We start from the raw sequence: 16,879 nt of genomic DNA on the forward strand, positions 1-16,879 counted from the left end.
TTTCACCTCAAGGTAGGTTAGGGTCCCAGCAAGGTCCCTGTAAAATTTCGTCGAAATCTGAGCGCGTTGGCCTAGCGAACAGGCCGAGGCATTGCTGTAGGGTAAATGCGCAGAAGGGGGGTGAATTATCCGGAGCGGTGCAGATCGTGGTCCGAATAGGACACGACAGAACCGCTCGTCTATCACTTTTTCGCGCAACCGCGCGCTCATCACAACTAGAAGTGCCAATATCAACTTCCCCTTCTGCCTATAAATAGCAATATAACCATCATTTTAAAAAGATTTTTAGTTTTTCTTAACCTAATCTAGAGAGAGAAGCTCTCAGTTTTGAGAGAGAAAGCAGATCTCGCAAGTTATCTCTCCCGTTCATCTTCTCCGATCAACCTTTTCCGGTGGGATTGCCAAAGCTCCGGCAAGCTCTTTTCTCTACTGCTGGATCTAAGGCTTCCGGATCTATGATTTCTGCTGACGAGCTCTTCTTAAAGAGAAAAATCCGTCCAATGAAGCTCTCATCTCACGTACAGAGGCCTCAGAATCTCGCTCCTTTGCTATATGTAAAAAAAAAAAGAAAAAGAGGAAAAGAAACTCATTCTTAGATTTGAGAGGGTGAAAGAGAGAGAGAGAGCGAGGAAATGGATAGATCGGCACCTTGTTCTTTGTGAAAAAAATCTCGGATTCTAGAGCTAGGGTTTAGAGAACGTATTCAGAGGAGATTTCGACGAATCGAGGCTCTCTGATCTTCGATTCTACTGGATTTTTGTTTTTGGATCGTTAGGGCTTCGGATTCGAGGTATTTTTGGGGGAAATAGCGGAAGATTTTAGAGCGGAGGATTTCAGGAACGTGTTGAGAGGAGATGTCGACGAATTGACACTCTCTGATCTTCGGTTCCACTGGTTTTTTGTGTTCGGAGTGTTAGGGTTTCGGATTTGAGAGGAGAATCACTGCGGACGGAGGTTTCAGGGAGTTTGGACTTTTTCATCTTCCTTTCTATTTGATTTTGGTGCTTCGAGCTGGTTTAGGGTCAGATTTGGTTTGAGTATCGTTTTCTTGGCTTTCTTTTTGGATTTTTACCTTTTAGAGCGAGTAAGAGTTCGGATTTCTTTAGGAAAAATCGGAAGGAGGAGGTGCAGATGTGAGATCTGTTGAGGATTTTGTGAGTTATGGCTTCTTCCGAGGTTTCTGTGAAGGGGAATAGTTGTAGTGGAAGAGGAGAGAGTTTCTCTTTCGGTTGTAGCGAGCCAAACGATGGCGGAATCGCAAGGAAGGCCGTTCCGGAGCCGCCGTGCCGGATTTCAGCTTCTCCGGCTGCCGGAAAAGATTCCGAGGACTCTCTCTATACAGAGCTCTGGCATACTTGTGCCGGACTGCTCGTGACAGTTCCTCGAGTAAGTGAGAGAGTTTTCTACTTTCCTCAGGGGCATATAGAACAGGTTGAGGCGTCCACGAATCAGATCGTTGACCGGCAGATGCCTGTTTACAATCTCCTGTCAAAGATACTTTGCCGTGTAATGAACGTAGAATTGAAGGCTGAACCGGAGCTCAGATCTGAGAATTAAAGGAGAGCTGGGAGTAGAAATTTGAGTAAAATTGAAGAAATTAAAAGAGGAAAGGAGGCTATTCATCATTTTTTTCAGATATCACTGGAGCTTTGACCGAGCTACAATCCAAGTTTTTTTTATCAAAATCATCATCAAATATTTCTGGCAAGTATCTTCTTCAGGTAAGTACTCTCTAATTTTCCATTTTATTTTTCTTATAATTTTGCTATAGTCTTTAAGATTTGATGTTTATAGTGTTAGGAAGGGGATGTCAATAAAGCATTCTGTCAAGTCAGTATAATTTGTTTTAAGTTCATAATTTTTGAAGTGTGCTCCAAAGCTTTCTTACTTTTAAAAAAAAATACTATTTTCCCTTGCTCTGTTCATTTTAGTATAGTGATACCCACATCTTAAGATTGTGAGTTTATGCTGTGTTACCATAGATGTATGAGTCATCTAATTCCTTTTGTTTTTAAAGTTAGTTTAGAGCTATATTTGTTAAGTTTCATAAAGGCTTGCTTGTTTTCAAATGAAGTTATCCTCAGGATATATTTTGAAATGACTTAGTTAATCTTTCCCATACTCTTATTTTGAGCTGATAGTTTCTATTGTGGATACTCCAAAAATGCTTATGTGTGAATGAGTGTTATAGGGCTTGACTTTCTCTTTGGTGGTTTTTGTGTTGGACTTTGAGATTATTGATGCAAGTAATGTGCTTTCATTGAAATTATAGGAAAGAAGTTTCATTTTAACAAGGGCGATGAAGGCGCTAGCCCAAGCCGGGGGACTTGCACAGTTTGAATAGCACTCCCCTCCTTTTGTTTTAAAACTTGCTCCATCTTTTGAATACCTTTAAAACATTAGGAGCCTTATCATTGCAAGGGCGATGAAAGAGTCATCTAGAGCCCCTGGTTAGGGAGACAAGCTATGTCTCGTGCAGAGAAAATCATACCTTTCGAAGACAAGCTTTGTCTCATTAGCGAGTCATACATAGGAGACTACCCAAGTCTCAAATAGAACATCTCCTTTAGGTTAAAGACCGACTTGGTCTGTTAAAAACCGTACCCCATCTTGTCTTTGCAAGGGCAATGGAGCCCATCTATGTGTTTAGGAGACCAGCCTAGTCTCACTAGCACCCTTCTTATCTCCTCTTCTTTTAGGAGACTAGCCTAGTCTCATTGGCACTGCCCTTTTAGGTTTTTTGCATTAAGAGTCAGTCCTTTCGTATAGGAGTCAGTCCTTTAGCATAGGATCTCTGTCCTTAGCTAGAGAGTCCGTCTTTCAGGAGTCTATCATATCATCATAGGGGTTAGGATTTTTTCCAACCTCTCGTCAAGTCATGTGATTTCTTATCCGCTCCTGCAAGGTATATGATGCTGTCCAACCCTTGCAGAGTTGTTATTCTTTTTCATTCCCCCGCAAAGCATAGGATGCTGTCCGACCTTTGCGGGATATCAGGAGTCTTGTCCTGCCCTTATGATGATAGGATTCTGTCCTCTTGTGTCAAAAATAACAAAAACATTTCAAAATCCAAAAATCTTAAAAATCTTGAGTCATTCAGAATAGTTAGGAAATTCTATTCCGAACTACGTTGGCTTGATCCCTTTCAACAGGGTACGTAGTGGAGCTTGGGAGCCACGTCCCAGGTCCAGCCAAACCTTTAAAAATAAACATTTCAAACCTTTCAAAAATATAAAAATCTTCAAAACCTTTTCAAAAAGATCTTCCCCTAGAGTTAGGAGTCTGTCCTAGATATTTGAGGTGTTTTAGAGTTAGGAGTCTGTCCTGATTTGTATTGATATGGTGTGTCCTGTCGGGTGAGTGTCCCTAGAGTTAGGAGGCCTCAAGTTGATCGATTAGACACTTAGTCGAACCGATGGCTAGACTAGGAAGCATATAGTCAGCCCATGGTTTTCATTAGGATGCACAGCCTAGATATACATAGGATATAGGGTCCACCTGCATTAGCTTAAGGCTAACCAACTTGCATTAGTTAGGGCATATAGAGAGTCCTGAAAATTACAATTCACCTGAACTTAAGCAATCGTGCAAAAAGCTTTAAAAATCAATCGAGTCTAGTGGATCGAGTCTAGGATAGCGGTTCTAGATTGTTAGGCATCGTAGTTTAGAATAGGTCATCGAACTACGTTGACTCCGATTCTTCCCGAGGCCGGGATACGTAGAGCAGCTAGGATGGACGGCCATCTTGGTCCGAGTCAAGTCGCATTAGAGTTTTAGGATTCATCTTGTCCAGTCATGTATAGAATTGAATTATGTTGTGTGTTTTGCTGTGTTTTCTTACTTTCATGTACAGATCCTATACCTTTAGCTGTAGCATGCATGTGTTTGCACACCAGAACTTATACACCAATTAGGTATGACACTCATAACCTAGCAATTCTTAGGCGACACTACTTTCATTTATTTTGTGTGTGCTTATTAATCATCTCCGAGACATGCATGATTAGATAGACGTCTTCTCGGAGATATTCGTTCCCATTTCATATGACTTTCGCCCAAAACTCTTCAAAATTATTAAGTAAATGGCATAAGAGACCAGGTGCTTGCACTTGGGCGGATGAGGTGCTGTTGGGACCTTCCGAATTCGTAACCAGGCACGAACCTTCTTTTATATCTCTGGTTATCCGTTGCAACAGAGCATAGTATGGGATCCTTGGCCCACTTCCTTGGATGACGACTCTTATTTGTTTAAGGTACGCCTCGAATCTGGGCTAGTCCCCGAATCGAGAGGTATCTCACCTTTGTATCGCCACTCATGCTGTGAGGGGTACTTTTTTCGAGAGTTTCTTGGTAGAGCTCTCCATTCAGGTGGATGATCCTGAGAGACTCGCGTGTGGGGGCCCGTCCCCCGCCCCTCTCGGATCGGGGTCCACAGTGAGGAGGTGAATAGATTGGAGGAGGATTCTAGCCCTTTAGTCTTCTTGGATTCCGAAGAGGATACTGTTCTCCCTCGTGAAGAAATGGATGAGCTCTTGGCGGTAGGAGATGTCTTTGGAATTGGTTTTGATGACAACTTTGAAGCAACAAAAAACCTGTTCCGTGATATGGCTATTAGGGCTTTGAAGGAGTACAGAGAAGATGGTAAGGAGACGAAGATTAAGGGGACCGACGGTAATAGCCCTGAATGATATGTCTTCTGGCCCCGTGGAAGCAAAAAGAAAAAAAGAAGGGAGGAAACAAAAAGAGAGGAAAAATAGAGGAAGAGAGGAAAAAGAAAAAGAAAAAAAAAATGAAAGGATGGAAGGATTAGAGAAAAAGGAATAGAAAAGGTAAAATGAGGAAAAGAAGAAGGAAACTGATAAAAGGACTTAGAAGAAGGAATTACAGGGTAAAATGTTTTAGTTCAGTGAGCTAAGAAGATTGATTTTAGGCTAGTTTAGGTTGGATTCGATGTTTTTTTTAGGAGGCTATGCGAGCCAAAGCTTCAATGTTCCGGTTTAAGGGTTATGAAGAACGTTCTGCCCCAGGATTTATGGACTAGTAGTTGCCGATTGCGAAATAGCCAGAATTCACTTTTAATTGTAGTAGCTTGAGAGATTTGTTCTTTTGCTTCGCTATGTCTGGTCATTTTAGCTAGGTCCTTCCTGGGGGGAGTAGGAGCTTCGAAGTGCAGAGTTTAAAGGGGGCAATATTATCTACTTCCCAGTCTTTCAAGATGACGTTTTGAGGTTCCAAGGTGCTGGTTAGTAGTGAGTGGTGGCTTAATCATGAATAGATGGTATATATTTTGTGGTCAAAAGACAATGAAAAGATTACAGCTTTTTGTGCAGTACAGGGATGTATATATTCTAATGTCAAGGTTATGTTTACTTTGGACTGGTGCCGGCATGTCGGTCCAGTCCTCATTAATATTTTGTAATGCAGGATGGGACTACTGGTCCCGATTGCTATCTTAATATTAATGAAATATGTCACTTTTCAAAAAAAAAGAAGGAAAAAGAGTGGAATGGAAGTGCATTGATGCCACCATGAGTCGAATGGGATTCGGTTGCAAGTGGAGGGATCGATGATGAAGTGCATATCCTCTACGTGGTGCTCGATTTGGGTCCATAGATCTCCTTGTGGCTTACTTTAAAATTTCAAGGTCCTTTGTCAGGGTGACCCTCTCTTTCCCCCCCTTCCTATTCACTATCCTGGCTGAGGTTTGAGTAGAATGTTGGACAAGGTCATTGGAGGTTTCAAAGTAGACTAATATGGGGTCAGCATATTAGCCTGGCCTCCTAGAGGAACCGCATTTTTTGACCTATTCAGAGTTTTTGGGTTCTCCATGGACACATTGCATATCACATTGAGTCGTGGGCCTTTACCCCCTGGTCTCCTAGAGGCAAGGTTGTTTTTTTGTTGTCGTCCTTTGGCTGGTTTGGAAAGAAAGAAACGTGAGACTTTTTAAAGGTACCTCAAATGGTGTTTGTTGTTTAGTGTTTACAAAGGAAAATTTTCTTGACCGTAATTTGGTGGGCAACCATTGTTCCTTTCTTCTGTGGAATTCCACTAGCTTCATTCTATAGAGCTTGGGAGGAAAACTAGAATGAGTAGATGTGTCACACGGAGGGCCCGTGGCCCAAGTGGGAGCCTCCTCTCTAGGGAAATTGAAATTAAATTTCAATGGTTCAAGCCTCGGCAACCCAGGGTGGGCAGGTGTCAAGGGTCTTCTGGGAAGAGATGATGGATCTACGAGTTGGATTTTCTTGGGTCCAGTCGAAATTAAAGATTCAAACAAAGCTGAGGTCCAGGCGATTCTACATGGAGTTAAGTTTTTGGATCTCTCATAGCTAGAGCAGACGATGATAGAGGGAGACTCTCGCAACGTGATCATGTGGGTGACAGTTAGTTGTCTGCCAAACATACTAGATATCTCTGAGACTGGCGGATGCCATTGAGGAGATCGACATTCTGGAGGGTCATTGGGTTGTGTTCAACTATGTTTTGCAGACAACTTACTCGGAGGAAGATGCTCATGCACTCTCTAGGCTGATCAGGAAGTCGATCCAGCTGACAGATCAGGCCATATGAGCCGGGGTCCTCTTAAGTTCTGTTTTCCTTTGATTATCCCTGCCATACTTTGGGATATCTTTTGTATTGCCTTTTTCTTCTTTTCTTCGTAGTTATTTTGTATTTGTCCACCTCAGTCATGGGGATTAGTTCCTTTAATAAAATTTCGTCATCTTTCAAGAAAAATAATAATATAGAGCAAGATGGATATTAATTAGTCCATCATCTTTTCCTGTCTGGGTCAGTTCACTGGTTTCCTGTTCAACTTGTTTGGCCTACATCAAGTCTCAGTACATTTCGTAGGTTCAATCCCATTTTACCTACCCTAAAAAAGTCTCAGTACAGTCCAAGTCATTTTTTGATGATTTGAGACTGAGTGGAGCTGATTGTAACTTATGGACTCTTTGATATACCATGTTTATTAACTCCAATACTTCAATGGAAGTGACAATACACTTGTTCAAAACTCCTTACCTTTATTTTGTCTTCACTTTCTTGTAGAACATACTTGGTATGTACAGTGCTCGGCGTTCTTGTAGAGCATACTTGGTATATAAAGTGCTTGGCTGCAACATTACTTATCCAGATATGGTCCTTAAAAAAAATCTGCATACTTGATAAGGGTCTGCCTGCTGCCTAGTGGTTATACTAGTGCCTAATGATCTCAATGCTTAATTTATTCTTCTTTGTCTTTAATTGTTATTAATTTATTCTCTAGGCTGGTGTAATTTCTCTTTTTCCTCTTATTGCCCCATCTGTTTGGAGTTTGCAATCCTTGGATCAATGAGCAATAACGTCTATGCATCCATAAATGTTATCTTCTATAAATTGAAGAATTAGACAGACGAGCCACACAGCAAAAAGTTTCACCTTCACTATAGGCAATGAATGTAGTGAGAGGGTGAAATAATCATTAGGATTTTTTATGGATCTATTCCAAGCAAGATAACAAAGGACCTCCCATTTTTCTCAAAACATGTCTTGGTCCCACATGAATATGTTTTCTAGTTATCATTTAAGATGCTCCTCAAACCAGTCATATTACCTTGAGGTGGCTAAACCAAGGGCAAATTGCCCCTAACAAAATATTGTGTAGGTTGTAAGATATGTGAATCTGAGCATGTATCCTTTTTCTTGTTTTGGTGATTTGGCCGACACCGAGGCAAGGGCACTCTTGCTCGGGCTATGCATTTTTAAAAAGGATTTAGGTAGATCTCTAGGCATTGAAGGGGATTAGTTGAACACGATTGGTTGGGCATTACGGACCGTGGAGATTCTCTCATATTTTCTAAATGAAATTTCTGATATTTGTAAAGATCTACATGTTTACTTTTAAAAAAAAAAGTTTTCAGCTATACGATGGCGGTAGCCAACTCCTTTGCTATAAGCCGAGTTATTTCCTTCTCACTCACGATCTCTCAGATCTTTGAGTGGTGTTTCATTGATTTCCTTGTCACTCTTGATCTCTCCATGCTGCAACTAACTAGAGATAGTGATACAAACACGTAGAGCCAGTAGAAAATATTTATAATCAGCATGTATACTCACTATACAAATTCACTAACTAAAGGAATGCCATCTGAGCTTTATATTTTTTGTTGCTGCGGCAGATCTACGGTGCAGTGACCATGAACAATATCCTTTGTTTGGCCGTGTTCTTGGCCCTTGTTTACGCGCGAGACTTGACATGGGACTTCTCGGCCGAAGTGCTGGTCATTCTTATCGTCTCCATTGTAATGGGTTTATTTGGTAGCTTCCGCACCACGTTCTCGCTTTGGACATGTTTCATAGCATTCTTGCTCTACCCATTCTCGCTAGCGCTGGTTTATGTCCTTGACTATGTTTTTGGGTGGTCGTAAACTCTTGAAATGATAGAGGGTGATGGTGAGTCCAGAGTGCAGAAATTTTCTTTTCCTTCTATTTCCTCATACATTTTTAGCATGAGAATCTTTGGCTTGAGATGTTACCTAATCTTATCTATCGTTATGTATGATTTTTATTTTCCGAAGTAGTAAAACCTGGGCATCTTTTCCATCACCTTGTTAATAAACTAATTGTGTTTTTTTTTTTCCTGTATTTGTGGCTTGCTGTGGAGTCAAACCTGTAACATGCGAACCTGATATTCAGCTTCCTCAGTCTAGGGAACATGAACCAAAACTAGTACAAAAACCAAAACACGCACAAATGCACAAGGGTGCGGAGACTATCATGATCTAACAAATCTTCAACCCTTTACTGAGCGAGACTATCCAGGTATAAATAATTTGCCAATAGCCCTGAAATCGTCCTTCTCTGCGTGGTAACTCATTTTCAAGGTACATGCCCCCCGCCCCGCCCCCCCCCCCCCCCACACACACACACACGCACACACACACAACGAAAGCGTGATTTGGTTGCAGCTGGCTAGGGCTGCAACTCAAGTCAAGGGTGCCCATTGGATCCATGTCATCCTACCGCATTTATGATGGCACAAAGAAATGAAAATTTACAGGAAGATAAATGCGGTTACCTGAGGAGGATCCAATGGGGCACCCTTGCAGATGGGTTTTTGGTATATATTTGGAATGGTCATAGGCATTCTTGATTCATTGAATTACCATGCTTTCTAGCAAATACAATACACCTTGATTAAGATGAACCATTCACATGATATGTTCCAACTTAGATAGGTTGTAGTTCAAAAACCAAATCATACCATTAAATTCATTTAATGGTCACTCAATTTGAATAGATGTATATTCATGTTTTTTATTATTTTATGGATCTTGATCGGATACTTATTATCCTCATCACAATTTCTCGGCATTGCATCAACCAAGGTGAGGTCTACAGTGGTGAAAATGGCTTGTATTCTCTCCCACAGTTCAAGAGTTAATTCAATGATAACTGGTCGAAAAGATGGGTGAGATTCACGTGCTTACAAAAGACACAATAAGAAAATCGATGGTTTCTGACTCTGAGTCTTTTATAAGTAGACGAAGGAGCTGCATTCCCGAATCACTTCTCTTCCATTTAATCATCGGAAGAGGGCAGAGCCCTTTCTATAGGTGGGCTTTCATTTACTTGGGCGACGAGGAGGAGGTTTTGACAAATGATAGGCCTTCTCCAGTACTGAACTTACATGGGTGGAAGTGCCTAATTTTATGGGCGACAAAGCATGCCCATCTTGGTTTGTTCTGGGTAGGGGAAACCTTGGGCTAGCTTTGGCACGTCTAAGCTCAATAATGAAGGATAAACAAAGAGGAAAAGCTATGTAGATGTAGGAATTTTAAGAATTGAAAATAAAGAGAACAAGAATTAAGAGAGGAGGCTTCAGTGTAGATAAGAAGAAAACGGCACTTTTTTATTTATTTTATTCAATCACCCTCTTGTGAAACAACTAGCAGACACATCTTGATATAGATGTTGGTGTCGGTCAAAACAGCCACACGTTTCATCTCGTTTCCCAAAGCTAATAGAACTAGAACCTACTTCAACAGAAATACTAAAAAAGTAAACGACTTGGGTGGGGCCCATAACACTGCTTCCTATTTGAATTAGTATTCCAACAGTAGAACGGTAAGAGCTTATATAGTTTTAGTTTTATTAACATGGCTGAATATCATTGGAAAACAATCCTAGGAACTCTAGGACCCTATTTTGAATTTTGAAAACCGATTGTGAGTCCAAGTTCAAGACCCTGTTTAATTTTGAGTCCAATAATCAATTTTGTACTCACAATCGGTTCTCTAAATACATAACAAACAGGGCCTTGGATTCAACATTTTGCTGTATCAGCAATTCAGCATAGAAATCATGTGCATTGTACAATATCATAGACAATTATGGGGTTGGCAAGCTGGGGTTTATCTTATCCTTGAACAGGTTTGCTCGTCTCAGTTCACATGTAGAGAAGCACCTCAATAGGTTGGGCATACTTATAGAGGCAGCGTAGCCAATACCGACTAGTCAACATAAAATTAACGAAGTAGGGTCACCAATTCCAGAAGCAGCTTATCCAGGGATTCTATCCCCGTGAAGAACAGCCCCGTTACTTTTATTATGAGGCGAATCAGATGAATGGTGGGGGATCAATCAACGGTTGGTCTAGAAAGCATAGTTTCGAAACTCCCCGCATCACCATAGACTCCCCTAAGCCAACTGACTTTTACTTTAGCCGCATTTTAGTTCAAATCTGTGTTTTATCCTACAATGTCAATCAAAATTTCGTTGATTCTCTCAAGTTATGACCGCATAAATCGAGTATTAAATTGTGGTGCCTTATTGACTAGGATTTGCTTTGACCGCATTTTGGCCCGCATTGGTGTCTTAAAATACTACTGAAGAGAGTTAATGTTGGGTAGATGGAATAGTGGGTTAATTGATTGGAGATGGGATAATTACTACTTGGGTAATGAGAATACAATTGACGCGGTAATAATTAATGTTCCATAAATTCATAATCTCTTATATCTTATTGCTTAGACCAAGAACCAACTGCCGATAATTTATAGTGTCTTATTTTTATTACTTTATAAAAACCGAGTGATATAAGAGAGTACCTTGTTAGAAAATGATAGGGCTGCAACTCGGGTCGGGTATTTTTTTCGGAAAACCCACGATTCCCAAACCCGGCCCTACCCATGATAAATCTCGGGTCGGGTCTCCATCTATATAAAAACTCTCGAATATCTCATATAAAATTTAGCCTCCATCTATATAAAAACTCTCTAATATCTAATATAAAATGCAGCCCCTCAATATAAATGATTAGAGCTCCAACTACAAACCACTTTCACTTTGCATTTGTCACAGACTATATGAATAAGCAAACTTAGTAGTACTGTGCGTCTGTGCGTTCATTAGATTTTAGAAAGCCTCTCTCTCTCTCTCTCTCTCTCTCTCTCTCTCTCTCTCTCTCTCTCTTCAAGATGTAGGTAGTTTTATTTTTTTGTCATGAATCATGGTATACACCGGGACACAAGACGGCCAACACATGGAGCCCACAAAAAGCAATAGAAGACAAAGTGCATTTATCTTGCTCTGCATGGCTTTGTATTTTCCAATTCATCATTCAAGTAACAAGACTGCAAAAACAAAACAGTTTCTTTTAAAGCTAAAAAAGACACCTACAATCTTTTGTTTCTATCTCTTTCTACTCACATGGGCCGATTCAGATATCTGAGCTCATTGTATCCTGCAAATCCTCCACACAGATCTGCCCCTCTGAGACACTGAATCAGAAAGGATCTTACTTTCATTGAGGGCCCAAGAGGAGAGACACACAGGCTTTTCACAGTTTTAAATTCAGATCAACACTCTCAGAGCCTTCCCCCCTCTGGTCACTAGAGTTGGCTGTATGACTGGTGGGTCCCACTGGCAAGAAACTGTAAAAGGGTTGTGGTGGTCCCGAAGCACTGGTTCTGAGAAATTCAACTTTCATGCTTCCCTGGATCAAATGAAAATACACATAAAAGAACAGATCAAAATCAACATCATTAGACTTGAAATGTGGGATGGAAAGCTGGTTTCATTTTCTTTGATCTTACTTGGAAGGGTGGTAGCTCTGGTTTTAGATTTGATGTGGTAGCTGGGGGAGCCAGGGTGAGAAAACATTCATCCATACATTCATTTTCCTTGGTGGGGTTAATGTCATCAGCTTGATATGTATTAGAGCTGGAAGGAATAGTGCTTGAATTGGAACGACCCTCTCTGTGGGAGAGCAACAAAATGAGCAAATAAAATGGAAAATAAGAAAACAAGTTATCTCTCAAATAAAATTAGAGAACAAGTTTACAAAAAACTAAAGTTACCTGAATAAGATTGGGTTTTTTGAATCCATTTTGAATGCGTCAAACGAAGATGATAATTCCTCATATCTGTGAGATGGGGGCACGAATGGTGGGAATTTGTAGTGGAAGGTGTTGGCCGGAGGATCATCGAGAGCAAAGGGCCAAGGGCGCTTCATGCCAACCATCTATACTACATTCTAACCAAATCCACAATCAGAAAGCATTTTCTGTTTTAATTCATAAACTCAACTAAATTTTATGGAACAATCATTTACAGAGTAATCTAGACAGACAGACATTGATACATAGTCTCATGCCAAGCATCTATACTGCATTCTAACCAAACCCACAATCAGAAATCATTTTCTACTTTAATTCATGAACCCAACTAAATTATATCATCCTATGTAAAGAAGGAACAGCATTCACAGAGTAATCTTGACAGACATTGATACATACCCTCTCTTCCTGAGGCCATGATCTTGTTGAATTGCTATAATAGCTTTGGTTTGAAGGGGGCTCTCTCTGGAGATTAACTCCAGATGATGTAGAAAAATTCATCTGCAAAAAACAACAAGCCTCTCTCATTTGATTTCTCTTAATAATAAAATACACTAAGACCCTGTTTGGATTGCAAGAATTTTTCTGGAAACGTTTGGAAAGAAAAAAATATTTCCAAAATCACCTACTTTATTTAAACATGAAAAAGTACAACTTGAACCAATCTTATTCAATTTTTACCGTGCTGATAATGATATTCTTGCCCTCTAAATTGTGGAAATGAGAAAAAAATTCAGTCAGAAATGTTTTTCATGCAATCCAAACATGAACTAATAGAGAGAAAAAAAAATTCAATCAATCAGCATACCACTGGATAGGGCTCCTGTTTTCTCTGTAAAAAAACAGGAGGGCGCCAAACAGGATTTGATGAGGAGGATGAATCATTGTGGAAAGGAGGGCGAAATGTATCGAATTTTCGCCCCTCCCAATCATGATTGAAATCCAAGGGATTCCATAATACAGGAGGCGGCATGAAACCCAAACCAATTTCCTGCGAATAAGGCGGAGAAGGAGGTGGTGGTGGAGGAGGAGGAGGAGGAAGAGGTGGGCTTAAAAGCTCGAAATTCGAGATTGAAATGGAGGACTTAAATAGAGAATTAGAAGAAACCAGATCTGTTGGAGATTGTGGAGGAAAAGGGATTGGAGAATGTGGAGGAAATGAGATCAAAGAGGTAGAGGCATTCTTTTTTTGTTCTTCCAATCTAATCTTTTCAAGCTGAGCAACCCCAAGACCTCTTTGTGGGATCTTCTTTTGTTTGGGCTTCTTGTTAGATCTTTGATTTTGCTGTTCTTCCTCAGCCATTCTTTCTATAATGTTCTATCAATACAAAAACAAGAAGTGCCATCTACCCAACAAAATCCAAACAAAAAAACCCAAACAAAATCAGTCTCATGGAAAAACTAAAAACAACCCAAATGGAACCCCAATATAAAAAAAAAAAAAAAAAAAAACAAACTAAGATTTTGCAAAACCGTGTAATCTATAGAAAATCCAGAAACTCCAAATTCTCATGGAGAATCTGAGAGAAGCAGATTTTTCTCCCCATTTGCTTTGTTTGAGAGGCAGATCAGAAGCTCCATAAAACCGTTTCAAACCACGCAAATCCAAGCACTTATCGAATCTTTTCCCTTCACTTTTCTCGCCCAAATCCTCTCTCTCTCTCTCCCTCTTTTTTCTCTAGACCGACTCTATAGATCTTTTTCCACCTTCAACTCCACAAATCCAGCAACCATAAAATATAACATCCAAAAAGAATAAAACACTAAAAACCCACCAACTAAAATCGAATGAAAACCCAAATCAAATCAAATCAAATCAAAGATATTTTACTCATGCAATACGAGAGGACATGTGGGTTTCATGCAGCCTCTCTCTCTCTCTCTCTCTCTCTCTCTCTTCCAACTTTTTCTTTACTATTTTCCTCTACTGGTTCTGATAATTCTGCAAAATTTCTATTTATAAATGCGAAGACTCTGACTGAGAAACAAACCCTCATTTCTATTTGTAAAAATAAACGCATCTTTACCTCTTTCTGAAAAAGCAGCCATAGTTCACAGCTTTCAGTGCCCATGTGGCCATGTGTAGGCCCTCATGACTACAAGTCGGACCCACTTTCTGAATAATCCAAGCCATTTATACACTGGGCCATAATTTGTATGCAGCCGAATCAAATTAAAACCTATTAATACAAAAAAAAAAATTAAAATTTAAATTCACCAACCAAAATCAAACGAAATCCAAATAAAATCAAAACGAATAAAAGATATTTACTGATGGTAGTAAGAGATGATGACATATGGGTCATTGGGTCCCACCTGTACACAGATTTAGTTATGTCCGGTGGGCCCCATCACCATCTAACTTGGTTTTTTGTTGGAGCTGATATACACCATTTTTTTATTGGGAATTTTAGGAGACCGAGCAGATGAAAATGAAACTTTCAGTTTCTTTCCTTAAACTGACCAAACATCTGTTGCAGTATTGTGCTTTGATAAGGAAATGGTCACACAATATAAATGTACTTTTCAAATGAAAGTCATACACAATTATTTAGTGTATAATCAATCATCCAACGTACATTCGAGGAAAGGTTTTCATGAGGGGATATTATATTTTCGCCCCCTTTTCTTCCCTTGCTCACCATTACTCACCAACCACCATCTTCTGGTGTCAAAAGAATAGTAAAATATACACTAGAGGGGTGGCTCAGGGAAGAAAAAGGGGGCTAATATATCACGTCTCTTTCGTGATAATGAAATGGCATGTGGACAACTACTAATACCATGATTCTTGAGATCCTTGGATGTATAGTGCTTTAGTGGATGTTGACTATACACCAAAGAATAGTGTACGTTACATATGGCAAAAATGGATTCCAATGGGTTGCCTACGTCCCTTCTATAAGATAGTTGGATACTTTGAACAGTGAATTTTATGATAAAAATTGGTGGGCCCATCGACCCAAGACGTTGGTTGGCATAAACAAGCGTATAGGGGATGTTAATGGATTCAGACGGTCCTATGTATCAAAAATGAATCTAAACATTATTGAATAGGATTTGGGCATGGCTTCTAGACTTCATTTTGGATCCGTATCCTATGGTCCGAAATTTTTATGGATCATATCTCACTTAGATACAGATTTTGATAGAGCATCCTAGATTTGAAGGGAGGAAAGTGGATCCGTTTATAACACCTAGGAGTATGGAGGATGCTATCAGACTATCTTTCTTTTGTTATATCTTGTTGGGCAAGATGTACTGTGATTTCCTTGAGGGGCCCACACCCCAAAACCAATTATTGATGAACCTTATAATGAAAGATAAAAGATCTTCTTGGAGAGATGGGACCACCACTAGACCCCCCTCCACTTAAGTCAAAGATTGCAAATGGGGAGTTAGGACCTGTCACGTGCTCATGGGCCCCACCGGCCCGTTGGATATGTAGTTTTGTGCTCGAAGTATGAAGGCCACACCTTTTTGGTCATCCTCATCGTAAGATATCGATGCCAAAGATTCGCTTAGATGGCTGCATCCGGGCAAAGATCCTCTTTATTTATTATAGAAGAAATTTAGAAGAATAAGATATAAGACAAAGGAATAAGGGGAAAATAAATAAAGATCCCTAGGTCATCAACCTTAAAAACATCCTTCTTAAATTGATACACTGGTGGACCTAATTCTTTTGTTAGAGCTAATATTAAAGAGAAATGCTCCGTTGGATCTTTTTTTAACATATACTTTTTGAACTAAAAGAAAACTTTTCGGTGGAATATTCACTTTCTGTTGTTTCTATCGATGAATGTATTTAATTTATTCGGAGCTATTAGAGCGGCGAGGCACGTGTTCTCAGTCGGCGAAGCCTCACAACAAGAGTAGATCGTTCAGTTCGGGACCGAACCTCACTTCTCTTTTAGATGTTTTTACCAAAAAAATACACTTAAATAAATAGTTTTATATATTTGTTATACGGCTTTTGCGTTGACACTCAACTCTACATGTCCAGTCCGTCCTATCGGGATTGGGCATTGGTCATTCGGGGAGCCATGGCCACTAAACTAGCTAAGCATGAATGTTCTACAGTTGACCATAAAAGGGATTTCACAAGTCATTGGGTGTGGGGGGCATGGCCCCCTCATGCTATATGTGCCTCCTCCCCTGCCTATCAGACATCCAGTCTGCATGGGACTATGGCCATTTGTGTCACCTCATGAGATCTACGCTTAGTGGTGCCCACATTTTCCATACCAATTACGTACTATTGCCTCATTTATCATTCGCACTTAACATGACTGACAACCCCCCCCCCCCCCTTCTACTAGCTCTTTCTTTGTGCCCTGTAATTTCAAAAAACAAGAAGAAGAAGAAGAAATAATTTTGACAATGACACACCTCTCATAGTTACATGTTTTCTAATTGGTTGTTCGTAGAGTTTTGTGGATTGTAACATCATCTAACAACTGATCAGAGACTCTTAAATCAAATAGATGAGTGCC

At 40.0% G+C, this 16,879-nt stretch overlaps 2 protein-coding genes across 2 annotated transcripts in view; one reads left to right on the forward strand and one right to left on the reverse strand.

Annotated features, from left to right (window-relative positions):
- LOC143860158 (sodium/calcium exchanger NCL1-like) overlaps nucleotides 1-8,589 on the forward strand; it is a 35,114-nt gene extending 26,525 nt beyond the window's left edge. The window contains exon 7 of the mRNA XM_077370699.1: nucleotides 8,163-8,589. Coding sequence (XP_077226814.1) covers nucleotides 8,163-8,411 — 249 coding nt within the window. The 3' untranslated portion in view covers nucleotides 8,412-8,589. The remainder of the gene's footprint in view (nucleotides 1-8,162) is intronic.
- Nucleotides 8,590-11,547: 2,958 nt separating this feature from the next.
- Nucleotides 11,548-14,309, reverse strand: LOC143861743 (uncharacterized). Its single transcript, XM_077372635.1, has 6 exons — nucleotides 13,857-14,309; nucleotides 13,192-13,729; nucleotides 12,783-12,884; nucleotides 12,345-12,508; nucleotides 12,081-12,243; nucleotides 11,548-11,980 (listed from the first exon to the last, which is right to left on the reverse strand). Exons 2-6 carry the CDS (start codon nucleotides 13,684-13,686, stop codon nucleotides 11,825-11,827), a joined length of 1,080 nt encoding a protein of 359 aa, XP_077228750.1. The 5' UTR covers nucleotides 13,687-13,729; nucleotides 13,857-14,309; the 3' UTR covers nucleotides 11,548-11,824.
- Between the last annotated feature and the right edge of the window lie 2,570 nt (nucleotides 14,310-16,879).

Source organism: Tasmannia lanceolata, unplaced genomic scaffold (assembly GCF_043159265.1).
Source record: "Tasmannia lanceolata isolate RefF3 unplaced genomic scaffold, GAP_Taslan_0.1 ptg000037l, whole genome shotgun sequence".
Classification (NCBI taxonomy): Eukaryota; Viridiplantae; Streptophyta; class Magnoliopsida; order Canellales; family Winteraceae; genus Tasmannia; species Tasmannia lanceolata.

Bases quoted from the DNA above. Each gene is read 5' to 3' on its own strand.
- LOC143861743 (XM_077372635.1), bottom strand. From the start codon at position 13,686: ATGGCTGAGGAAGAACAGCAAAATCAAAGATCTAACAAGAAGCCCAAA. The intron at 12,244-12,344 runs GTAACTTTAGTT...GCTCTCCCACAG, and splicing joins AAAAACCCAATCTTATTCAG to AGAGGGTCGTTCCAATTCAA. The intron at 11,981-12,080 runs GTAAGATCAAAG...CATTTGATCCAG, and splicing joins CAGAGCTACCACCCTTCCAA to GGAAGCATGAAAGTTGAATT.